This window comes from Chrysemys picta, chromosome 2 (genome assembly GCF_011386835.1).
Source record: "Chrysemys picta bellii isolate R12L10 chromosome 2, ASM1138683v2, whole genome shotgun sequence".
Lineage (NCBI taxonomy): Eukaryota > Metazoa > Chordata > Testudines > Emydidae > Chrysemys > Chrysemys picta.
In genome coordinates, this window is record NC_088792.1 from 13,191,243 (window position 1) to 13,217,502 (window position 26,260).

Consider the following 26,260-nt stretch of genomic DNA (forward strand, 5'->3'; position numbering starts at 1 on the left):
GGGGGGTGTTCTTGGTTTGGGAAGTTAAGACCAAAGTATATTATTTCCTAAATTTACTGTGAGCCCAGCTTAGGATCTCATGGATACGTAAACTGTTTATAAGTGGGCAAAATAATTTCTTAAAGGGCAGGTGGGTCCTGTTTGGCATATCATTGATAACTTAAACAGTTTATACTTGGGCATAGACCCTATGAAACTGAAGGAAATCTTTCAATCAATTACTTAGAAGATGCTATTTAAGGAGCTGCCTTAAGACAGGCCAATTACAACTATTAAGAATCTTTAATTAAATTCCACTGTTTCTCTATTTACCAATTTTCAGGGGTGAAAGTAACTTAAAGGACTTACCGGTACGCTGGAGTCCTGAGCAGGGGTTGTGGCCTCAACCGGAAGAGGCTGGGCCTTTAAATACCCGGGACCTTTAAATCAAGATTTAAAGGCACAGGGACTCTGGCTGCGGCTGGGAGCCCTGGGGCTTTAAATCACCCCCAGAGCTACCAGCTGCAGAGGCGGCTGGGAGCTCTGGGGCTCAGGGGCGATTTAAAGGGCCCGATTTAAAGGCGATTTAAAGGGCCGATTTAAAGGGCCCGGGGCTCAGGCCACTGCCAGTGCAGCGGAGCTCTGGGCCCTTTAAATTGCCAATGGAGCCCTGACGCTGCTACCCCGGGGCTCTGGCAGTGGGGCTCGGGTGGCGCTTTAAAGGGCCTGGGGCTCCCTGCAGCAGCCGGAGCCCCTGGCCCTTTAAATCACCGTCGGAGCCCTGCTGCCGCTACCCCGGGGCTCCAGCAGCAGGGCTCAGGTGGCGTTTTAAAGGGCCCAGAGCTCCAGCCACTGCAGGGAGAACCGGGCCCTTTAAATCACCAGCCTGAGGAAGCCGGTCCAATCCGTCACGGCGTACTGGCTCTTGCCGATACGCCGTACTAGACTGGACCCAGGGCCGGTGTAACCATTAAGGCGAACTAGGCGGTTGTCTAGGGCGCCAAGATTTGGGGGCGCCAAAAAGCGGTGCCCCCAGTTTTTTTTACAGCGTTCCTCCCTGAGTGCGCGGTCGTGGTGCCAAATCAGCTGTTTGGCACCACAAGCCTGGGAGGAGAATTAGAGCGGGGGCGGCGTGCTCGGGGAGGAGGCGGAGCAGAGGTGAGCTGGGGTGGGGAGCTGCTGCATGGCTTCCCGGTGGGGGGGAGCTGGCCCGAGGGTGCCTCAGGGCGGGGGGGGAGCTGCCGCAGGGCTCCCCACCCCAGCTCACCTCTGCTACGTCCCCTCCACGAGCACACTGTTGCTGCTCCACTTCTCCTGCCTCCCAGCTGTTTGGCGCCACAAGCCTGGGAGTGGAGGAGAATTAGAGCAGGGGCCGCGTGCTCGGGGAGGAGGCAGAGCAGAGGTGAGCTGGGGTGGGGAGCTGCCGCTTGGCTCCCCGGTGGGGGGGAGCTGGCCCGGGAGCGGTGCCTCAGGGCAGAGGGGGGGAGCTGCCACGGGGGGGCGCCTCAGGGCGGGGGTGGGCGGGGAGCTGCCGCAGGGCTGGGGGGGCACAAGGTGGAAGTTTTGCCTAGGGCGCGAAACTTCCTTGCCCTGGCCCTGACCGGACCGGCTTACTTTCACCTCTGCCAATGTTTAGCTCCTGTATCCTCTCCAAGAATACTTGTTAATTAAAAGGCAGAACTGTTAATATCTTACGTTACAATAGTATTTCCATATCCTACTAAAATCTTCACAAGAGTTTTAATTGGAGTGCCTTGGCAATGTCTTAGTTAACTTCTCACCAATCCAATGTTGAAGTCCTGGAGAAGTTTTCCTTGGGTTGGTTTCTTCTTGGGTCTTTTCTCTGCTTTTCTTAGCTCTCTTTTGTAGCTTGCTTGTAGAGATGGACAAGAAAAGTTGATGAGCATTGTGTGTGTTTGAGCATGATAGCAAGGAGCATGTGAGATGGGTGCTCTCTTCAGAGCTTTTATACTCTTCTTCCTATTTTGATGAAACTATAGGAAAACACACATTTTTGGGGCTTGTTTAGATTCAAACCTGGATGCTGACATTCTTTTTTTCGTTAAGTACCTTCATGGGTTGTCCTTAGGAGCCTCTTCGTCATATGATTATGTAGTTTGTTAATGCATATACGTGCCTTAGGGTTGTATTTCTTTCTTTACAGTTCTATTTCCTATGTCTTTGTGGCAGGAGATTCACAGAAGATCCTTAAGTTTAGAATTTAACTTTCTTTGTATTCAGTCCATTTTCTCTGATATTCCTTCAGTTTTATTAGAGTTTAACAATTCTCAAAACAATCCTTTAAAATTAAATAATTCTTAAAGAACGATTTTAGCTTAAATAGTTATTAAAGAAGCTGTTGATTCTGTATGACAATTTTTGGAAAGATGATTCTTCTTGTCCTCCTGAGTTGAGTTAGGTTTGAGCACTGCCAGTAATTAATTGTGTCTTCATTAATACAAGTATTCTATACGTAAATGGCTTCTTACATGAGTAATTAGTTTAGAAAGATCATTGGAAAGCATTTTACCATTTACTTAACAATGATATTAGGAAATTACATTAGACGCTTTGCATTTAGTTAAAATACTTGCAAATATGCCATTCAAAATGATTTGCCATTGAAGAAATGAACAAAGGTTTAAAACATTTCCAATGACACATTTTTTCCTAGAAGCTATTCTGTATGAAACTTTTACAGTAATTATAAAATTCATTTCAACAAGTATATTTCTACAATTCTTTGTGTGGGTTTACTTAGTTTTTCTTGGGAGGGTGAAAAAGCCCACTTTACACCTACATTTATTGCTCTGACAACACAACCCTACATTTCTTTTCACAATCACATCCTTTCCTAAAACATTCATGTTTTTCACGGTTTGTTTTCTTGGTACCAGCTGTACCAGACTGGTATTTTATACAAAGTTAGCTGTCCTGTTCTAGAAAAAAGAAGAACAGGAGTACTTGTGGCACCTTAGAGACTAACAAATTTATTAGAGCATAAGCTTTCGTGGACTACAGCCCACTTCTTCGGATGCATATCAAAGAAGTGGGCTGTAGTCCACGAAAGCTTATGCTCTAATAAATTTGTTAGTCTCTAAGGCCAGATCTACATTCGAACTAAGGTACGGAACTTCAGCTACATGAATAACGTAGCTGAAGTTCGAAGTACCTTAGTTCGAACTTACCTTGGTCCACACTCGGCAGGCAGGCTCCCCCGTCAACTCCGCGGTACTCCTCTCGCCGAGCTGGAGTACCGCAGTCGACGGCGAGCACTTCCGGGTTCGACTTATCGCGTCCAGACTAGACGCGATAAGTCGAACCCAGAAGTTCGATCGCTCGCCGCCGAACTACTGGGTAAGTGTAGCCAAGGCCTAAGGTGCCACAAGTACTCCTGTTCTTCTTTTTGCGGATACAGACTAACACGGCTGCTACTCTGAAACCTGTTCTAGAAAAGAAACTCTTTGCAGTTATAAACATGGTTTTATAGCAAAGAAGGGTGATCACCCTGATATTTGGTTTGTTTTGGAGTGACAGAAAACAGAAACTTCCTGCAATATCTTGAATCAGCCTGAACATTTTATAACATAACTAACTAAAACATACACAGGTATTGGTATATTTCAAAGCATCCTGCCTTTAATGTACTTGTAGCTATATCTTAATAGTCAATAAAGGTCCAAACAAATTTGTAACAACCTAATATTAAAAAAACTAAGCTGTAATAATTTTATTAATACCATTTTTTCATCATCATTGAGGTCTTTCTACCACAAAGGGTGCTGCTCCATGCATTGCTCTTTACTGCTGATGCTGAAAGGAGCTCTGTCACCTGTATATCAAAGTCTTGGGGAAGATAGTTAGGGACCCTGCAATGAGAGAACAGAGAAGGGCAGGTCGTGGGTGGGCTGCAGGAGTGGATAGCCAGGACTAGGGGAATTTCACATCATTCTCCCTCATACACACGCACACACTCAGGGAAATTTTCTTCAACAAGTAAGATAGCCAGATGCTATGTTACATTACATGCTATGAGTACGATCCTATGGGTGGATCCTAGAGGTAGCCACAGGGCCGGCTCCAGGCACCAGCTTAACAAGCAGGTGCTTGGGGCGGCCAAGGGAGAGGGGCGGCACCTGCGGCAATTCGGGGGCGGCAGGTCCCTCACTCCCTCTAGGAGCGAAGGACCTGCCGCTGAACTGCCGCTGATCGCGGCTTTTCCCCCCCCCCCCCCAATTGTTGCTGCCGGTCGCAATTGCGATCACGGCGGCTTTTTTTTTTTTTTTTTGCTTGGGGCGGCAGAAATGCTGGAGCTGGCCCTGAGTAGCCATTGGCTGGCTAATGTAGCACAACTGCCTGGGAGTTGGGGGAGGAGAGTCATCAGGGACACATGGCTGGTGTAGAAGTACAGAGCTTTTTGCTGGATGACTTTGATATCTGCAGAGTTTCAGAGCCTGTCTACTGGCCTGTTCCAATGGGAAGCAGGGAATCCAAATGTAGCAATTGGAAAGGCAAACAGGAATCTTCAGCTTGTGAAAGATAAGAAATGACCCTTTTCACAATCCATTGCAGATGCACCTTTGATAAGATTTCTGAACGGAAGCATCTCCAATCCCATTCTCTCTGAGAGGGTTCTCTCTGAATTAGATCACCAAGGGCTGGTCCACACTAAGCCCCCAGTTCGAACTAAGATACGCAACTTCAGCTACGTGAATAACGTAGCTGAAGTCGAACTTAGTATTACTCGGCCTTTTGGCTGTAGTATATTAGTATTAGTTCGAACTTAAAGGTACTTACCGCAGGTCCACACGCGGCAGGCAGGCTCCCCCGTCGACTCCGCCTACTCCTCTCGCGGAGCAGGATTACCGGCGTCGACGGCGAGCACTTCCGGGATCGATTTATCGCGTCTAGACAAGACGCGATAAATCGATCCCAGAAGATCGATTGCTTGCCACCGAACCAGCGGGTAAGTATAGACGTACCCCAAGTGTTGCTGTCAGGAAGTAAGTGGATTTGTAAAACTGAATGAGAGCTTGATAAACAACTTTCAATCTACAGACCTGGTAAAGCGATTGTAACAAAGCCTCTTTTCACTTTCTGAGAGTGAAGGATCTTCTGGAAAGTAGACCCATGGAAACTATGATAATTGCATGTTTTGTGACCTAAAACCATCCAAAAATATTGCTTTGGGCAGAGGGTCAGTTGATCTTGTTTTGCCAAAAAAATAAACTGCAGAGGTCCCAAAGAACTGTTATGATTAGAGATGGGCAAAAAAAAAATTGGACAAAACATTTTTCACTGCAAAATGCAGATTTGGTGAAAAATGTTGAAACATTTTTCAATTTCATGTTGAATTCATCAGATGGTTTCAATTGAAAACAAACAACATTCTGAACCAGTTTGAATGTTTTGTTTTGACATTTTTGAAACAAAATGTTTAGACTTTTACAGTGTCTTTTTGTTTAGAACTTTACTTCCGTTTCATTTTTTAAAGGTAATAAAAAGCCTCAAAGAAAATGAAATGTTTCATTTTGGGTCAAACAAAATGTTTTGTTAGTGGATAGTTCTCTGAAAATTTCAACTTAATGCACAGCAGAAGTCAAAAGGCTAACAATCTTCCCCCTGGGAGAATTCTGCGCCACTGTGTGCATGTAGAAGTCATGCCCCCCGCAGATTTCTTTGCTCCCCTGCAGAAAATGATGGAGAAGCAAAGGAAAGCCACAAGAGCGGTCATGTGCCCCTCCCCAGCAGTGCGGGTGCATCATTTTGGGCACCTGGAGCAGTCAGCAAAGAGGTAAATCACCGTGCGGGGAGAGGGCAGGGCTGAGGACACCCTGGCAGGTGGCTCCTATCCTGCGCTGGGCTCAGCTGCTAGTCCTGGCTGGGCTGGGGGAGGGGGAAGACGGGACTTCCTCTTCCCCTGCAAGGAGTGTCCAGGGTCAGGGCTGGGGCCAGGTACGATCCACCCCCAGAAACCTTCCCCAGCTGCAGGAAGCTCTTCCCCCACAGCTTCCTGCACCCATTGCTCCTCAGCCGCAGGGGGAAGGGTCACTGTACAGGGAGCTGCTCTCCCATCTGCCCAACCTCCATGCCTCCAGAGCCGCCCTGCACCCAGACCACCCCCTGCACTCGAACTTCCACCCCACTGAGCCCCAACCAGCTGCACCTGGATAGGGTGACCAGATGTCCCGATTTTATAGGGACAGTCCCGATTTTGGGGGCTTTTTCTTATATAGGCTCCTATTACCCCCCACCCCCTGTCCCGATTTTTTACAGTTGCTATCTGGTCACCCTACACCTGGACCTCCACCCAACAAACCCCACTTGCTCCGCACCCAGACCCTCCTGCCAACCCCAATGCCCCCACCCTCAGACCCCCCCAATGAGCCCCAACCACCTTCATCTGGATGCCCACAGAGTCCCATTTCCCCTGCACCTGGAACTCCGCAACAAGACCCTGTGCATCCAGATTCCCTCCTGCACCCAGACCCCCCCGAGCCGTCTGCACCCAGATTGCCCCACACAAAACCTCTCACCCCACAGCCGGATCCCCTCCACACTAAGCCTCTCCACACTTGGATCCTGCCTGCCTGCTCCACAGCTGAATCGGTGGCCTGGGCTGGGCATTCATGTGAGACTCTGTCCCTCTTGCTTACTATCTTGGTGCACCTGTGGAGGGGCAGGGCCTGAGGTGTTTCTGGGGCAGGACTGTGCTTGTCAGGGTCGGGTACAATCTTACCGCTGAGTCCATGTCCCGGGGTAGGGGGCCGCAGCGTGATCTACTCCCCATTGCCATGCTGGGGCCTCCACGTTTATTTATTGACAAATAAAATTTGCAGAATTTTTATTTTTTGGTGCAGAATTCCCTCAGGAGTACAGTAAGTTAGGAACTATTGGGAAAGGGATAGAAAATAAGATGGAAAATATCATAATGCCACTGTATAAATCTATGTTGTGCCCACAGCTTGGACACTGTGTCCTGTTCTGGTTGCCCCATCTCAAAAAAATGATATAGTGGAACTAGGAAGATTCAGAGATTCAGGGTAACAGAATTGATCAAGAGTATGGAACAGCTTCCATATGAGGAGAGACTAAGAGATTAGGAAAAAGAACAGGAGTACTTGGGTTTTTACAACTAAGGGGGGATATGATAGAATTCTATCAAATTATAAATGGTGTGGGAAAAGTAAATAGAGACATGTTATTTCCCCTTTCCCACGATACAAAAACCAGGGGACACCTGATGAAATTAATATGCAGTAGGTTTAAAACAAACAAAAGGAAGTACCTCTTCACACAGTGCAGTCAATCTGTGGAACTCATTGCCAGAGGATGCTGGGAGGGCCAAAGTATAACTGAGTTCAAAAATGAACTAGATAAGTTCATGGAGGATAGATCCATCAATGGCAATTAGCCAAGATCAGTATGTCTTGTGCTAGGCTATGCTGCTGGTTTCTCACTTTAATGGACTTCATTGTTTGTTAGATTTTTTTTGTTTATTTAATTAACATCAAAGGGATTTCTGCCTGGAGAACTTTAAATGTTGACTGGATGACATTCTTAGTGGAGGCTCTTTGAATGTTTTCTTGACAGGTATATTTTCAAAGTGACTTAAACTCTATTTTTATGTTTAACCTTTCAGTGTGTTGGATTAAACAGTTTTTTCCATCTCTACTACAGTTACTGTCTTTATCTAATTTAAATTACACAGATTTCCTCAGCTTTTTAGAATCCCATGAGACTCTTGTTACTTAGTATCTTCGAACTGAGGCATTGTACTCCTACTAGATATTGTTGATTAAAAAAATAAATAAAAAATAAATAAAGCTGATAAGCAGGTCCTCAAGGAATCAATTCTGAAGCACTTAGAGGAGAGGAAAGTGATCAGGAACAGTCAGCATGGATTCACCAAGGGCAAGTCATGCCTGACTAACTAATTGCCTTCTATGATGAGATAACTGGGTCTGTGGATGAGGGGAAAGCAGTGGATATGTTATTCCTTGATTTTAGCAAAGCTTTTGATACGGTCTCCCACAGTATTCTTGCCGGCAAGTCAAAGAAGTATGGGCTGGATGAATGGACTATAAGATGGATAGAAAGCTGGCTAGATCGTCGGGCTCAATGGGTAGTGATCAATGGCTCCATGTCTAGTTGGCAGCCGGTATCAAGCAGAGTGCCCCAAGGGTCGGTCCTGGGGGTGGTTTTGTTCAATATCTTCATTAATGGTCTGGAGGATGGCGTGGACTGCACTCTCAGCAAGTTTGCAGATGACACTAAACTGGGAGGAGTGCTAGATATGCTGGAGGGTAAGGATAGGATACAGAGGGACCTAGACAAATTAGAGGATTGGGCAAAAGAAATCTGATGAGGTTAAACAAGGAAAAGTGCAGAGTCCTGCACTTAGGACAGAAGAATCCCATGCATTGCTACACACTAGGGACTGAATAGCTAGACAGCAGTTCTGCAGAAAAGGACCTAGGGGTTACAGTGGACGAGAAACTGGATATGAGTCGACAGTTTGCCCTTGTTGCCAAGAAGGCTAATGGCATTTTGGGCTGTATAAGTAGGGGCATTGCCAGCAGATCGAGAGACGTGATCATTCCCCTCTATTCGATATTGATGAGGTCTCATCTGGAGTACTGTGTTTGGTTTTGGGCCCCACACTACAAGAAAGATGTGGAAAAATTGGAAAGAGTCCAGCGGAGGGCAACAAAAATGATTAGGGAGCTAGAACACATGACTTATGAGGTGAGGCTGAGGGAACTGAGATTATTTAGTCTGCAGAAAAGAAATATGAGGGGGGATTTGATAGCTGCTTTCAACTACCTGAAAGGGGGCTCCAAAGAAGATGGATCTAGACTGTTCTCAGTGGTACTAGATGACAGAACAATGAGTAATGGTCTCAAGTTGCAGTGGGGGAGGTTTAGGTTGGATATTAGGACAAACTTTTTCACTAGGGGAGTGGTGAAGCACTGGAATGGGTTACCTAGGGAGGTGGTGGAATCTCCTTCCTTAGAGGTTTTTAAGGTCAGGCTTGACAAAGCCTGGCTGGGATGATTTAGTTGGGAATTGGTCCTGCTTTGAGCAGGGGGTTGGACTAGATGACCTCCTGAGGTCCCTTCCAACCCTGATATTCTATGATTCTATGATTCTAAGATGGTCAGGGACACAACCCCATGCTTGGGGTGACCCTAAACCTCTGACTGCCAAAAGCTGGAAGGGGAAAACAGGGTGAATCTCTCCAACTACCCTGTTCTGTACACTCCCCGTGAAGCTCTGGTACTGGCCAGTGTCAGAGACAGGATACTGGCCTAGATGGAACATTGGTCTGACCCAGTATGGCCATTTTTATGTTTGTTCAACCTTAAATTGATTATTTTTTATTTTTTAATGTTTGTTGAAAAAATTGAATTTTTTTGTTTCAGGCTGATCCAAAAAATCAGTTATTTGCCCAGCTCTAATCATGATCTATATTTTTTTGCATATAATGTAGTATAAATGTCTTCTTTGTAACAAATGGAAGGGTACTGCTTGTTGGAGCCTTGATCATTGAAGGTTCCAGTCTTGCATCGGGATCTGAGCACAGCTCCTTTGCCTTCAGTGAAACTCCACATGGTCCCAGGGGTATGCCTGCATAGATCCAGCATCAGGATTGGCACCTAATCTTATGCACTAATATCTGAAGCTTAAATGGGTGGAAAGGGGAGCCCTCGTTGGTCCCAGAACTAGGGAGGCACAAAGATATTCCTGTGGCAGTGCAAGGAGGGAAGAATTCGGAATTGGGGACTTTGTCTTCAGAGAGGGGAATTTCAATAGGCTAAAAAAATTCAAAAAGTAAAAGGTGGGCAACACAGAGGATGTCACTGGGCTGGATCTGGCCCCACGGGGACCTCCAACTGAGGCTGCACAGCCATATATCTTGAAACAGAAGCAGTCAAATTCAGTGGCAGTGCACCAAACATGAATTTGGCCTTGTTACCTGGGGTTTTCTGAACCCAAAGCTCTTGATGATTGTACTGTCTGCGAGTCAGTGTCAGGATATAAATCAATGGGGACACAGCACATCCATTTGATAAGTGGTTGGTATAAATAGAATCATAGAATCATAGAATATCAGGGTTGGAAGGGACCTCAGAAGGTCATCTAGTCCAACCCCCTGCTCAAAGCAGGACCAATTCCCAACTAAATCATCCCAGCCAGGGCTTTGTCAAGCCGGGCCTTAAAAACCTCCAAGGAAGGAGACTCCACCACCTCCCTAGGTAACGCATTCCAGTGCTTCACCACCCTCCTAGTGAAATAGTGTTTCCTAATATCCAACCTAGACTTCCCCCACTGCAACTTGAGACCATTGCTCCTTGTTCTGTCATCTGCCACCACTGAGAACAGCCGAGCTCCATCCTCTTTGGAACCCCCCAGATAGTGCAAACAAGAGTGCTTTCACTTAAAGCTTTTACTTTATTTGGTCTCAAGCACATACACGCATCCGCACCAGGCTAGTAAAGCGCCCCAAACCTATATTTACCCCAAAGTCTGGAGTGGTGTTTGAGTGGTTCAGCAACAGGCTTCTGGTAGCCAGCCTTCCATCTGCTGCTGGGGATCTTAAGATGGGTCCATGAAGTCTATCTAACTCAGACTTTTCTCCCCTTTTATGCATGTTAGTGTGACATAGTTATCAATCCAAAAAAACAACAACAAACAAACAACCCCCCGCCCCCCAAAAAATGTTAAGCAAGAGTTAAACAGGAAATTTCCAGCCATTCGTTGAACAGATATGTTTTTGCAGAGTCCGCAGTCTCATGGGCCCTGACAAACACACACCAGAAGTCAAATATAAACAGACTTTCTGTTTTTCAAAACTGCATACTTTAGTAGTTTAAAAGAAGCAAGACAGGTTGGCACAGGTCACCCTTATGGTCACCCCCATCTCCTCCTGGCTTGCCTAATTATGCTAAGGTTGCTGCAGAGGCCTTGTAGCTTAGCTGCTTTTGACAATCAGTGTAACAGTTGATATTCCAGTTACTGGCAGTGGCTGAGATTTTTTGCTGGGCTGTCAAAATCTCCTCCTACAGCCTATTAAACTAGACCTTCCAGTCGATACCTATAGCATTCAAATATTCTCAATGGAGCAATTATAGCTGTAGGACCAAGTCAGCTCAAGTTTCATTCTTTCAGACATAACTAAACTCAATCTATGCTCCCAGAAAGAGTCTGAACACTGGAAACTACCACTCTGCTTGGACTTGCTGCGTAAATGTTCTGTCTTGTAGGACAGAAAATACTGTCTCTGCCCAAGCATCCAAGGAAGGTTGTTTTTCAAAATACAAAGAAAATAGGTCTGAGTCTAAGGCCTTGTCTACACTACGAGAGTAGTTCGATTTTACTTGCATCGAATTTTTGTAATCGATATTGCAAAGTCGAACGTGTGTGTCCGCATTAAGGACAGTAATTCGACTTTGTGCGTCCACACTAACGGTGAAAGCGTCGACATTCGAAGCGGTGCACTGTGGTCAGCTATCCCACAGTTCCCGCAGTCCCCTCTGTCCATTGGAATTCTGGGTGTAGCCGGCAATGCCTTCTGGGTAACAAAATGAGTCGAGGGTGCTTTTGGGAAACTGTCGTCATCTGTCCATCACTCCCGCCCTCCCTCCCTGAAAGCGCCGGCGGGAAATCAGTTCGCGCGCTTTTCCAGTCATTGACAGCGCGGACGCCACTGTACTCCGAGCATGGAGCCCGCTGCGACCATCGCTGCAGTTGTGGCCGCTCTCAACGCCTCGCAGCTTATCATAAAGGTTTCCCTGAGGCAGATGCAGAAAAGTCAGGCGAGGAGGCTACGGCACCGCGGTGATGTCCTGAAGTCTGAGAGTAGCACAGACCTGTCAGAAAGCAGGGGACCCAGCGCCGAGGACATCACAGTGGCAATGGGTCATGTTGATGCCGTGGAACGACGATTCTGGGCACGGGAAACAAGCACTGAGTGGTGGGACCGCATAGTGCTGCAGGTCTGGGATGAATCCCAGTGGCTGCGAAACTTTCGCATGCGGAAGGGAACTTTCCTGGAACTTTGTGAGTTGCTGTCCCCTGCCCTGAAGCGCAGTGACACCCAGTTGCGAGCTGCACTGAGTGTACAGAAGCGAGTGGCCATAGCCCTCTGGAAGCTTGCAACGCCAGACAGCTACCGGTCAGTCGCGAACCAGTTTGGGGTGGGCAAATCTACCGTGGGGGTTGTTGTGATGCAAGTAGCGAAGGCAATCGTTGATGTACTGCTGCCAAAGGTAGTGACCCTGGGAAACGTGGAGGCGATCATAGATGGCTTCGCAGCGATGGGATTCCCAAACTGCGGTGGGGCCATAGATGGAACTCACATCCCTATCCTGGCACTGGACTACCAGGCCAGCCAGTACATTAACCGAAAGGGCTACTTTTCCATGGTGCTGCAAGCACTGGTGGACCACAGGGGACGTTTTACCAACATCTACGTGGGATGGCCGGGCAAGGTTCATGACGCTCGTGTTTTCAGGAACTCTGGTCTGTTTAGACGGCTGCAACAAGGTATTTACTTCCCGGACCACAAAATAACTGTTGGGGATGTGGAGATGCCTATAGTCATCCTCGGGGACCCAGCCTACCCGCTAATGCCCTGGCTCATGAAGCCCTATACTGGCGCCCTGGACACTGAAAAAGAACTCTTCAACTACCGGCTGAGCAAGTGCAGAATGGTGGTGGAGTGTGCTTTTGGCCGTCTCAAGGGGAGATGGAGAAGCTTACTGACTCGCTGTGATCTCAGCGAAACCAATATCCCCATTGTTATAGCAGCTTGCTGTGTGCTCCACAATCTCTGTGAGAGCAAGGGGGAGACCTTTATGGCAGGGTGGGAGGTTGAGGAAAATAGCCTGGCTGGTGATTACTCACAGCCAGACAGCCGGGCGATTAGAAGAGACCAGCGGGAAGCGCTGTGCATCCGGGAGGCTTTGAAAGCAAAGTTCCTGAGTGAGCAGGGTAACCTGTGACTTTAAAGTTTGTGTACTGAGAAGCTAAACCTGCCCCCGTTTCTTTACCCAGTTAATGTTGACTATCCTATCCAGTTACATACCCCCTTCACCCCCCCTCCAACACACGTGTCGAAATAAAAATAGTTCTACTTTGTTAAAGCACACCGTTTTCTTTAATACTGTTTTCGCGGGAATTTTTTAAAACTGGGACGCAGACTGTGGTGCGGAGCGGGTGTAGTGTTGTGACGCGAATGCAGCTTCTAAACTCAAGGATTGACAGGCTCCGCTGCGGTGGGATTCTTGTTTCAACGGAGCCTGTCACCCCTCCTGATCGGGACTGTGTGTATGGGGGGTCTATGTGACTTTGTGGCAGGGGGAGGACGGTTACAGATCCCATGCTGTGTGGCTCTGTGATCCTGCCTAAGGGCCGGCGCTTAAGATCTGTAACTGCCCTCCCCCGCCACAAAGTCACAGAGCAACCCACCCACCCCTCAACATTAAATCAAAACAACCTCCCAGACTAACCGGGGTAACTAGTCACTGCATCACTGCACTGTGTATGTGCCCTGCTGCTGTGCCTGCCCCCGACTATGTACCCTGCCAAAGGAGACTGTCCTGTCCAATTACCAACCCCCTTTCCCCTCCTCCTCCAAAAGAACATGATTGAAACAGTAGTTAACAGAAACAAATTTTTTATTATCAACTACACATGGCATTGGGAGGTGAAACTTGGACGTGGGCTTGTGTCAGGCGGGAAGGAAAGAACTTTTCAAATTTTGGGAAATGAGAGCCTTCTGCTACTAGAGCTCTCTGCAGGGGTGGAGTGAGACTTAGCAGGGACTCTGCCGCCTCTCCTTCTTTGCACTTTGGGTGAGGTGGGTATGGGACTTGGTGGTGGGGGAGGGCGGTTAGAGATGGACTGCAGCGGGGCTCTGTCCTCCTGCCTCCGTTCCTGCAGAATATCCACAAGGCGCCGGAGCGTGTCCGTTTGCTCTCTCAGTAGTCCAAGCAGCGTTTGAGTCGCCTGCTGGTCTTCCTGCCGCCACCTCTCCTCCCGATCCATGTTGGCTTGGTGCATTCGGGTCAAGTTCTCCCGCCACTGGGTCTGCTGTGCTGCCTGGGCTTGGGAACAGGCCATAAGCTCAGAGAACATGTCCTCCCGTGTCCTCTTCTTCCTACGCCTAATCCGCGCTAGCCTCTGGGAGTGTGATTCCAGGCTAGGTTGTGAGACAGTCGCAGACGGGGCTGTGGAAATGGGAAAAAGGGAGTGAATTCCTCAGAAAGATAAATGTAGTTGTGAACAAAGAACATAGTCTTTCTCTGTGAACAAGACCATGCACAGCACCTTTCACATGCGCACTCAGCACAAGGTCGAATTCTCGGCCTTCGCATTCAGTGCCTGGGGTCTTGAACAGCACATTTGAGAAGCGAGGCAGCACAACGGAATTTCTGTTGCAGGCAGACATGGTAAGCCGTACACTTGTGGCAGTTTAAAACTTTTATATTACCACTGGCCTCATTTCACATTTAAAGCAATGTCAGTCCCTGCTGCCAGCAATCCGGCAAGCGGGAACTCTGCCCCTGTCCCACCCCCTCGCGGCTGTCCCCGGGAACGATCCCTTTCGGCTGCCCCTCTCCCGCCTCCACCGCGTGGCTGCAAACCAGCGGTTACAGTTCTGTAAAGGAACGGGAAAGCAGTCCCAACACTAACATTCCCCTACCTAATTAAAAGCAGGTCACCATGGCCGACATCACCCTGATGAGGATCTCCGAGAGCGACAAAGAGAGAATGCTCCGGGAAAGCCTCCAAAGACCAGGGCCGTATGCCGCCCTGCTGTGCAGAGCAATGATCCCCGAGTACTTGATAATCTCGTGGCGCGGCAACGTGTCGTACTTCGGAGGACCCAATAAGGCCGCTCTCCCCAAGAACCTCATGCAACGGCTTTCAAATTACCTCCAGGAGAGCTTCATCGAGATGTCCCAGGAGGATTACTGCTCTATCCCCGGACACATAGACCGCATTTTACTGTAGCTGCAGTAGCAGGGAATAAACAGTAGAGCGGCTTGTGCAGGACAATCACTGAAAACCGGACATTGCTAGATTTCTTTTCAAAACTTGCACTGCCCATTACTAAACCGTTAAGCGCCTAGGGCACACTAATCATGAACAACCCATTATTTTAATTGTTAATATTCCTGTTTTGTTAAAAATAAATGTTTATATGTTTACAACACTTACTGGCTGATCCTTCACCAGATTCTGTGTCCGGGGTAACGGCTGGGGATGCTTCGTAGGGGATCTCTGTAAGGGTGATGAAGAGATCCTGGCTGTCGGGGAAATCAGCGTTGTGAGAGCTGCCGACTGCCTCGCCCTCCTCATCTCCTTCCTCATCTTCCCCGTCCCCTAACATGTCCGAGGAACCGGCCGTGGACAGTATCCCATCCTCAGAGTCCACGGACACTGGTGGGGTAGTGGTGGCGGCCGCACCGAGGATGGAATGCAGTGCCTCGTAGAAACGGGATGTCTGGGGATGGGATCCAGAGCGTCCGTTTGCCTCTTTGGTCTTCTGGTAGCCTTGTCTCAGCTCCTTGATTTTCACGCGGCACTGCGTTGCATCCCGGCTGTATCCTCTCTCTGCCATGTCTTTAGAGATCTTCTCGTAGATCTTTGCATTCCTTCTTTTGGATCGCAGCTCGGAAAGCACGGACTCATCGCCCCACACAGCGATGAGATCCAAGACTTCACGATCAGTCCATGCTGGGGCTCTCTTTCTATTCACAGACTGCACGGCCATCACTGCTGGAGAGCTCTGCATCGTTGCCAGTGCTGCTGTGCTCGCCACGATGTCCAGACAGGAAATGAGATTCAAACTGGCCAGACAGGAAAAAGAATTCAAATTCAAATTTTCCCGGGGCTTTTCCTGTGTGGCTGGTCAGAGCATCCGAGCTCGCACTGCTGTCCAGAGCGTCAACAGAGTGGTGCACTGTGGGATAGCTCCCGGAGCTATTACCGTCGATTTCCATCCACACCTAGCCTAATTCGACATGGCCATGTCGAATTTAGCGCTACTCCCCTCGTCGGGGAGGAGTACAGAAGTCGAATTAAAGAGACCTCTATGTCGAACTAAATACCATCGCAGTGTGGACGGGTGCAGGGTTAATTCGATGTAACGGCGCTAACTTCGACATAAACGCCTAGTGTAGACCAGGCCTAAGAGCCTTTCAGTGAATGGATTGCAAGAAGATAGGCAAGAGTCTTCAGCAATGTTTTTCTGGAGAAAGGAATTTCAATATTTGCTTTCTCTCTTAAAATGGGGCTAGAACAGATTAATATTTTAATAATTGAAAACATTTAATATTTGGATGTTCATACAATCATTCCCACCCCTCTGTATCTTTAAAATACTACATGGCTGAAGACTTTTTCTTCTGAAGTTATGAGTTATTTTACCAGCTTTCCCATCTGTACTTTTCTGTGTGTTCCTTTGCAAATTTTATACTTTTCCTTTATTTCTTTCTTTATTTATTTATTGCTAAATCAAAGTCACACACAAGAAGCCCATTTATTAGGCTAACTGGGCTAGAAATGAAAGCAAAAGTAATATAACATCTGTGCAAGGATTTTTTCCCGACCAGCCAAGTGAACCAAAAGTTGATCCTAAAACAAACATGACATTCAACCTTTTTGTTCCTACACATATTGTGAAATCCCTAATGCTGTCTGGACTCTCCTGTTGTCTCACAAAAATTGGACAGCTGCACATACAGTGTATTTATAGTACATTATCTAAACCAAAAAAACAATGAGGAGTCCAGTGGCACCTTAAAGACTAACAGATTTATTTGGGCAGGACTGGCCTTCCCATGAGGCGAACTGAGGTGGCCGCCTCAGGTGCCAGACTGTGGGAGTAGGGGGTGGGAGGGCACTAGGACCTAGAGTGTAGAAAATTGTGTCTGCTGCTGGTGTATATGTATTCTTTCTGCTCTAGATGCACAGAGATGGTGGAGCGCTGTGCGGAGGAAGGAGGGCACAAGAGACATAACAGGCAGGCAGGAGAAAAGGTGAGAGGGAATAACAGAAAGCAGCAGGAGCTGCAGGGAGAGAGAGGAGGAGGAGCCTCTTATGCACCTCTCTAGCACCCACAGGAGCCTGGACTAATTAACACCAGCTTCTCAGGGAGCATCCTGTTTCCTGCTGCTTCCCTGAACCCACATGAGGAGAACAGGCAGTCAACTGAAGTAGTAGGAGCCAGTTAGGCCCTTAAGACGCTGATATCTTCCCTCACTCAGGCCCTGCTACCAGCCTGCTGATTTGTCCCCTTCAATTGAGTGTTGAGAGCCACTATAGCTGGCACAGAACAGCAGTCATGAGTGAAAGAAGAAAACGCCCCCCTGGGGCAGCAGTCAGAAAAAGAAAGAAAGCAAAGGAAGCTTTTCTATCTAAGCAGGAAGGAGCTCTCCTGAGATACATAGACACAAATGTTCACGGTGAGCCTTCCGGCCCCAGTGAGGATGTGAGTGGTGAGGAGATGCCTGATCTTCCAGTTAGTCAGAGTGCAGGTGACCTGGCAGCTACTGCAGCATCCATATCTCCATCTCAAATGGATGTAGCCATGCACATTCCTGAAGAAAAGTGTGGATCAGAGAAGAGTGTGGTGGAGGCGCAAGAAACAGCTGCTGCTGAGTTTAGTTCCTTAAGTCTAGATGATCCAGGACTGTGGACTTTCTTGTACTGCATGGGCCACAGCAAGTGAAAAACTTCATGTTCCCCAAAGACAATGAAAATAGAAGTTTCCATCCAACACATTACTGGCGTGAAAACCCCAATGGTGACAAAGTGGAGAGGCCATGGCTTATGTACTCAAAAACCCAAAATGCTGCATACTGTTTTTGTTGCAAACTCTTCCAGTCTAATGTTCCAGCCACATTGGATTCTACAGGAACAAAGGACTGGAAAAATCTGGTTAGAAATCTGGCATGCCATGAGAAGGCAGCAAATCACCGGAGAGCTTTCCATAGGTGGAAAGAGTTTGAGATGAGACTAAGGTTAAAGGCCACCATAGATGATCAGCATCAAGAGAAGATTGCATCAGAGTCTCTTTACTGGCAAAATGTTCTGAAAAGGCTCGTTGCTATTGTGAGAATGCTTGCTACCCAAAACCTAGCACTGCATGGTACTTCAGATCAGCTGTATGTGCCAAACAATGGAAACTGCCTTAAAATTGTGGAGCTGATGGCTGAGTTTGATGCTGTACTCCAGGAGCATCTAAGAAGAGTCACCACCCAAGAAATGTACACACACCACTACCTTGGAAAAACAATTCAAAATGAGATCATACAGTTACTGGCAACAAAAGTCAAACAGAAGATTGTGGCAGATCTGAAGCCAACACGATATTACTCTGTTATTCTGGACTGCACACCTGACATCAGCCATACGGAACAAATGACTTTAATGGTGTGTTTTGTAACAACAACAGAACCTAGTGAAAATGTTCTTGCAATGGTGACTGTCACCGAGCATTTTCTAGAATTGATTGATATTGATGATACTACAGGAACTGGTATGACAAATGTGCTTCTTAAAAAGCTGGAAGATACGGGAATTGCGATAGCTGACATGAGAGGTCAGGGCTACGATAATGGTGCCAACACAAGAGGAAAGAACAAAGGAGTGCAGACACGGATCCGAGAGTTAAACCCTCGAGCTTTTTTTGTCCCATGCAGTTCTCATTCATTAAACATGGTGGTCAATGATGCAGCATCAGCTTCTAGTGAGACCGCTGAATTTTTTAATGTAATTCAAAGCAGCTATGTATTTTTCTCTGCATCAACTCATCGATGGCAAATTTTGAAGCAACATCTGGGAACTTCCTCTCTGACACTGAAACCACTGAGTGCCACATGATGGGAAAGTCGAGTGGAGGCGATAAAGCCTATCAAACACCAAATTGGGAAGATAGATGATGCCATAGTTGCCATTATGGAGGATAATGCTATGACAGGAACTGTTCGTGGGAGAATGGTGGCAGAGGGAAGTGGAATCACCAGAAACATACATAACTTCAAATTTCTGTGTGGCTTAGTGTTGTGGCATGACATACTGTGTGAAATAAATGTTGTAAGCAAGAGATTTCAAGGTGTTGACCTTGCTATATCTGGAGCAATGGGAGAACTGGACAAAGCAAAGTCATACCTACAGTCTTACCGGTCAGATGAGGGATTTCAAAACGTTCTGAAGAGTGCACAGAAGTTGGCAGAGGAACTTCACACTGAAGCTATTTTCCCACCCATTCAAGAATACAAGAGTCACCAAAGAAGAAGACATTTTGATTACGAGGCACGGGATAATCCCATAAGAGACCTCAAACAACAATTCAAAGTGGAATTCTTTAACCAGGTGCTAGATTGTGCAATACAGTCAATTGAAGAACGTTTCCTGCAGCTCAAGGAACACAGCAGTATATTTGGGATGTTGTATGATATTCCAAAACTCCTCACTATACCTGAAGAAGACCTACACCAGCAATGCAAGGCACTAGAGACAGTGTTGACACATGATGTCATGCGCGATATTGATGTGAGTCATTTAGGTGATGTATTGAAAGCCCTTTCAAGATATATTTCAGCAGGATCAACTCCAAAGGCTGTTCTGGAATATATGTGCATAAATAAGATGACCATCCTCTTCCAAATGCTTTTGTTGTTCTGCACATACTTCTAACTCTTCCTGTAACAATTGCCAGTGGAAAACGCAGCTTCTGCAAGCTGAAGTTAATAAAAACACATCTATGTTCCACAATGACACAGGAGAGGCTGGTCGGCCTTGCAACCATCTCAACAGAGCATGAGCTGGCCCAGACTGTGGACCTTCAGAAGGAAGCAGTTCAAATCTTTGCAACCAAGAAGGCACCGGAAAGCACCACTTTGATTATTCAAACAGATAAAAATGCCAGTGTTTACTATGCAGACAAGAAAAGTTACATTTGCTGTTCAGGCATTTGAAAGTTAAGTGTTACTTAAAATTTTTGAACAAGGCATTTTAAGTTGTTAGTTCTCCTTTATTGGGGTAGGTAGCAGAGCAGTAACATGAGAGGAGTAGAACTGGAAGAAGGCAGAATTGAGACCTTTCAAAGGTTTGGCCAAAGCGAGGGGGGAATGGGGGCGTCATTTGAGCTCCCCACCTCAGGTGCCAAAATGTTGTGGGCCGGCCCTTTTCATTTGCAAATTTAATACCATTAATTTGGGCTTGAATAGGTACTGGGAGTGGCTGGCTCACTACAAAAGCAATTTCCCCTCTCTTGGTACTGACACCTCCTCATCAATTATTGGGAGCAGGCCACATCCACCCTGACTGAATTGGCCTTGTCATCACTCGTTCTCCACTTGTAAGGTAACTCCTTTCTCTTCCCGTGTCAGTATAGTAATACCTGCAGCTGTAATTTTCACTCCATGCATCTGAAGAAGTGAGTTTTTTCACCCACAAAAGCTTATGCCCAAATAAATCTGTTAGTCTTTAAGGTGCCACCGGACTCCTCGTTGTTTTTGTGGATACAGACTAACACGGCTACCCCCTGATACTATCTAAACCAAGCCCTTGAAGTAAAACCCAGCTCTGCTACATGGCTTCAATTATTCCAGTACCACTATAGGGAGGCAGTGTGGCCTATTTGATGGGGACTCAGGAGGCCTGTGTTCTATTCCTGGCTCCTTCATAGAGTCATAGAGTTGTAGACTTTGAGGTCAGAAGGGACCATTATGATCGTCTAGTCTGACCTCCTGCACAACACAGGCCACAGAATCTCACCCATCCACTCCTGTAATAAACCCCTAACCTATGTCTGAGCTACTAAAGTCCTCAAATCATGGTTTAAAGACTTCAAGGTGCAGAGAATCCTCCAGCAAGTGACCTGGGCCCCACGCTGCAGAGGAAGGCGAAACCCCCCCAGGGCCTCTGCCAATCTGTCCTGAAGGAAAATTCCTTCACGACCTCAAATATGGTGATCAGCTAAACCCTGAGCATATGGGCAAGACTCACCAGCCAGACACCCAGGAAAGAATTCTCTGTAGTAACTCAGATCCCACTGCCTCTAACATCCCATCACAGGCCATTGGGCATATTTACCGCTAATAGTCAAAGATCAATTAATTGCCAAAATTAGGCTATCCCATCATACCATCCCCCTCCATAAACTTATCAAGCTTAGTCTTGAAGCCAGATATGTCTTTTGCCCCCACTGCTCTCCTTGGAAGGCTGTTCCAGAACTTCACTCCTCTGATGGTTAGCAACCTTCGTCTAATTTCAAGTCTAAATGGAGGTAGATATTACCACATCCGAGGTAGAAGCCAAACTCGAACTGCTTAATGGGACTAAATCGGGGGGCCCAGATAATCTTCATCCAAGAATATTAAAGGAACTGGCACATGAAATTTCAAGCCTATTAGCAAGAATTTTTAATGAATCTGTAAACTCAGGGGTTGTACCATATGACTGGAGAATTGCTAACATAGTTCCTATTTTTAAGAAAGGAAAAAGAAGTGATCCAGGTAACTACAGGCCTGTTAGTTTGACTTCTGTAGTATGCAAGGTCTTGGAAAAAATTTTGAAGGAGAAAGTACTTAAGGACATTGAGGTCAATGGTAATTGGGACAAAATACAACATGGTTTTACAAAAGGTAGATCGTGCCAAACCAACCTGATCTCCTTCTTTGAGAAGGTAACAGATTTTTTAGACAAAGGAAACACAGTGGATCTAATTTACCTCGATTTCAGTAAGGCATTTGATACAGTTCCACATGGGGAATTATTAGTTAAATTGGAAAAAATGGGGATCAATATGAAAACTGAAAGGTGGATAAGGAACTGGTTAAAGGGGAGTCTACAATGGGTCATATTGAAAGGTGAACTGTCAGGCTGGAGAGAGGTTACTAGTGGAGTTCCTCAGGGATCGGTTTTGGGACCAATCTTATTTAATCTTTTTATTACTGACCTTGGCACAAAAACTGGGAGTGTGCTAATAAAGTTTGCAGATGACACAAAACTGGGAGGTATTGCCAATACAGAGAAGGACCGGGATATCACACAAGAAGATCTGAATGACCTTGTAAACTGGAGTAATAGTAATGGGATGAAATTTAATAGTGAAAAGTGCCAGGTCATTCATTTAGGGATTAATAACAAGAATTTTTGTTATAAGCTGGGAACTCATCAGTTGGAAGTAACAGAGGAGATGAAGGACCTCAGAATATTGGTTGATCACAGGATGACTATGAGCTGCCAATGTGATATGGCTGTGAAAAAAGCTAGTGCGTTCTTGGGATGCATCAGGCGAGGTATTTCCAGTAGAGATAAGGAGGTGTTAGTACCGTTATACAAGGCACTGGTGAGCCCTCATCTGGAATACTGGGTACAGTTCTGGTCTCCCATGTTTAAGAAGGATTAATTCAAACTGGAACAGGTACAGAGAAGGGCTACTAGGATGATCCGAGGAATGGAAAACCTGTCTTATGAAAGGAGACTCAAAGAGCTTGGCTTGTTTAGCCTAACCAAAAGAAGGCTGAGGGGAGATATGATTGCTCTCTATAAATATATCAGAGGGATAAATACCAGGGAGGGAGAGGAATTATTTAAGCTCAGTACTAATGTGGACACAAGAACAAATGGATATAAACTGACTGGCCTCCTGATGATATTAGGTAAGTCACTTCACTGCTCTGTGCCTCACTTTCCCCATCTGTAAAATGGAGATAATGATTCAGGCCATACCAAATTCACAGCCATGAAAAACGCGTCATAGACCATGAAATCTGGTCTCCCCCTCTTCCCCCCCCCCCCCCGCCCCGCTGTGAAATATGGTCTTTTGTGTGCTTTTACCCTATACTATACAGATTTCACTGGGGAGACCAGCGTTTCTCAAATTGGGAGTCCTGACCCAAAAGGGAGTTGAAGGGGGGGTCACAAGGTAAGTTTAGGGGGGGTTGCGATATTGCCATGCTTACTTCTGAGCTGGCTTCAGAGCTGAGTGGCCGGAGAGTGGCGGCTGCTGACTGAGGGCCCCACTCTGCAGGCAGCAGTGCAGAAGGGTGGCACTACCACACTATGCCATCCTTATTTCTGCGCCGCTGCTGCCAGTGGCTCTGCCTTCAGAGCTGGACTCCCAGGCAGCGCCACCACCAGTAGCAGCGCAGAAGTAAGGGTAGCAGTACCACAAACCGCCCCCCCCCATAATAACCTTCTCCACACACACACACTCCTTACTGGGTCAGGACCCCCTACAATTACAACACTGTGAAATTTCAGATTTTAATAGCTGAAATCATGAAATTTGCCATTTTTAAAATCCTAGGACTGTGAAATTGACCAAAATCGACCCGGAATTTGGTAGGGCCCTAATAATGATACTGGCCTCTTTTGCAAAGCACTTTGAGATCTACTGGTGGAAAGCACTGTACAAAGTATGTATTATTTATTGTTGATGCAGAATAATTTTGTTATTTAGTGATGTCAAAATCAGAATAAAAATGTTGGAAGGGGTTTGTTTGTTTTTGTTCGTTTGTTTGTTTAAAGAATTTTCATTTTGAAAAATACCAAGAAAAAATATAAAGCTATTTTAAAAGGAATGAAAGTTTTTAATGTATTAATGTTCCTGAGGAGTTCATATTTTCACCATCATTTATTCCATTTCTCCTTGTTATGCAACAAGGAAGTCAGTAATACAGATGGTGTTTTACAATCACTGAACACATTTTGAAGCCCATAAATGTAATGTAAACCATCAATGGATATGTTATTTTCCCTGAGTCAGAGCTGTGTGTGGCACTCGGCTTAAATAGAAGATCGAAGGCATTTTGTGAGTTATCAAGGCATTATATACCCTCATAAAGAGTCAGAAAGGTTTGATTTCATGGCCCAGCAGTGTCTGTCAGTAATATGTCACTTTTGAATATTTTAATTCTCCCTTTCTGTTATGGCATTCAGTAGCAATGCTATTATTCCCTGAAGTATTAAAAACTGGCTGCCATCTACTGATCATTTACAGGTATTGTTCTGGGAGCTACCTCTGCTGAGCCTGCAATGTGCAGTAATTCATTTCCCTTTTGGGGGTGAAAATGAGATTCGATTATTTGGCCTCAGTATTAAGTGTATTCCTTAAAATCCTGGGGGGGGGGGGGGTTGTCAGATGTCTAAAGAAATATTGTCTTGTTAGGAGGATAAGCAAAGTTCTATCCCATGTTGTATGGCTTTGAATAATTTGAAGTTAAATCACTTCAGCTAATATCTACCACTGGATACTAGCATAAGCAGCTTGCTAAATTCATCAGTGCAAGAGACCCATTTGTTGCTACCTTTTCACACCCTAATAATAAATAAAATATATGGAGATATACCCATCTCCCAGAACTGGAAGGGACCCTGAAAGGTCATGGAGTCCAGCCCCCTGCCTTCACTAGCAGGACCAAGTATTGATTTTTGCCCAGATCTCTAAGTGGCCCCCTCAAAGATTGAGCTCACAACCCTGGTTTAATAGGCCAATGCTCAAACCACTGAGTTATCCCTCCCCCCCTAGCTGCTACTTAAGTAATAGGTGACCTATTAGAGAAGAGAGAGCTGTGCAGCTTTAGTTTACATGGGGATAGTGAGATGGAGAAGGAATGTGTTACAACCCCATGCCTCTTGCTGCAAGAAGACTTACAAGTGAAATTACTCTCTACATCATATCTCAGCTGTGTAGGTTGCTTGTTTGGTACACCAAGCTCTTCCTTAACTGTAACTTATTCCGATTTTGTTTGTTCAAGTGAAGATAGATGAATGGCCATGAGGGCTGGCGGTCTCCCAGTACCGTTCTGTGACTCTTATTCTTCCCCCCATAACAAACCTGTGACTTTTACTGAAAGTGCCCCTGACAGTATCACTGCCCGAGTGACAATGTAGAAATGAGCCGTGCAGGAATCCTGACTTTGTCCTTGGGGATTTTAAGTACTGGGGAGACAGTTTTAGCACTCTAAAGGGGGAAATAGGCAGATAGTCCTTTTTTCAAAGAGAAGGATAGCTGTATGGAGGACAGCTGGCTGATGATGTCAGGGAACGCTCATTCAGAGGAAGCTCTGACCGCATGTCGACATTAAAGACTCCATGATAAAAACTATCGTACTTCCATTCTGCAGTCATTAAGTTCCCCCTGTTGGTTCAGGGGGATACAATATTCTTCATGTCCTATCATACACTGTTGTGTAGTGTTGTTGCTGTACTCTGTTAAACAGCTCCGCTTCAGAGGTGGCTGCATTTTACTGAGGGGTGGAAGTGATCCCTGTATTGATTTGCTAACTCCCAGGAGTGCCTTCACCCACAATTGCACAATTGATAAACCATGGCTGGGATGATTTAGTTGGTGTTGGTCCTGCTTTGAGCAGGATGTTGGACTAGATGACCTCCTGAGGTCTCTTTCAACCCTAATATTCTATGCTTCTATAAGTTGAAACTGCTATAAAAGTGCCACGTATTATTATCATGCTCCCAGGAGAGAGAATTCTGTCCTTCTCTTGCTGCTTGTTAAGTATAAATATTTATTGTGTGTTTTTTTTTTCTTTTCCTTTTGTTCATCTAGTTAGTTCTGCACTGTGAATCCTCTGTGAGCCTGCCCTTGTCTGTTCTGCTGGAAAGGCATTGTGAAACGTCAGCTCACTACAATGTCACAGGTATATACTCCGTTCACTTCTATCAACAGTCAGTTTTTACACTGCTGCCTATCACTGCCGTCAGAGAGCATTCTGAAAATGCCCTCAATCCATTATTGTATATCCCTACAGAGATAAACATAGCTGAGTCACCTGGGTCCTCTTAGCGGCAACAGTCTATAAGGGTTTGGTTTTTGAGCAGGCCCTCAGATTTTATATTCCTGGAAACAACTGCAGGCATGATTTGGAAGGTACCAATCACTCCAGGAGGACTACATAGCCCTTAAACATCTATCAGTCTGATTGTACCAAACCAAGCAGTGAGACACTGAAGTGCTGTGAACGGTGCCCACACTTACTCCTGGACACCAAACTGTGGTGCAAACTGGGAGCTGACTCTCTTTTCTGTAACTTCAGAACCTAAATGTGGTGAGCCAGTTCTCAGCCCTCAGATTCTAACTCTAGCTTTTCAGTGTGGGACAGAGGACCAAAATGAGGCACGCACCACGATAGAGTATAATGGAGAAGTTTGAAATGATATGAGAATCTTTTTTAAATGTGGAGGAACATAGAAGTTACCATTTAGGGCTAGTCTACCCTATCGTGCTACACCAGCA

The 26,260-nt window shown here is 46.2% G+C and overlaps 2 protein-coding genes across 5 annotated transcripts in view; one reads left to right on the forward strand and one right to left on the reverse strand.

Moving 5' to 3' along the window:
* The window catches only part of CRHR2 (corticotropin releasing hormone receptor 2), a 268,734-nt gene that overhangs the window by 13,644 nt on the left and 228,830 nt on the right, over positions 1-26,260 (forward strand). For 3 of the 4 annotated variants that reach the window (XM_065582667.1, XM_042859768.2, XM_024100937.3), the window contains exon 2: positions 25,574-25,664. In XM_065582667.1, the coding sequence (XP_065438739.1) occupies positions 25,574-25,664 (91 nt within the window). Of the gene's footprint in view, positions 1-23,347; positions 23,424-25,573; positions 25,665-26,260 lie in introns of those variants that run through there. The other variant, XM_065582666.1, reaches the window with a different exon arrangement.
* Positions 13,497-16,181, reverse strand: LOC135981251 (uncharacterized). The gene is made up of 2 exons (XM_065582662.1): positions 15,208-16,181; positions 13,497-14,213 (listed from the first exon to the last, which is right to left on the reverse strand). The coding sequence occupies exons 1-2, from the start codon at positions 15,782-15,784 to the stop codon at positions 13,738-13,740; spliced, it is 1,053 nt and encodes a 350-aa protein (XP_065438734.1). The 5' UTR covers positions 15,785-16,181; the 3' UTR covers positions 13,497-13,737.

Excerpts from the sequence above, each read along its gene's own strand:
- LOC135981251 (XM_065582662.1), bottom strand. The coding sequence starts at position 15,784 with ATGCAGAGCTCTCCAGCAGTGATGGCCGTGCAGTCTGTGAATAGAAAG. Across the intron at positions 14,214-15,207 it reads ATCTGGTGAAGGATCAGCCA|CCCCGTCTGCGACTGTCTCA; the intron begins GTAAGTGTTGTA and ends CCATTTCCACAG.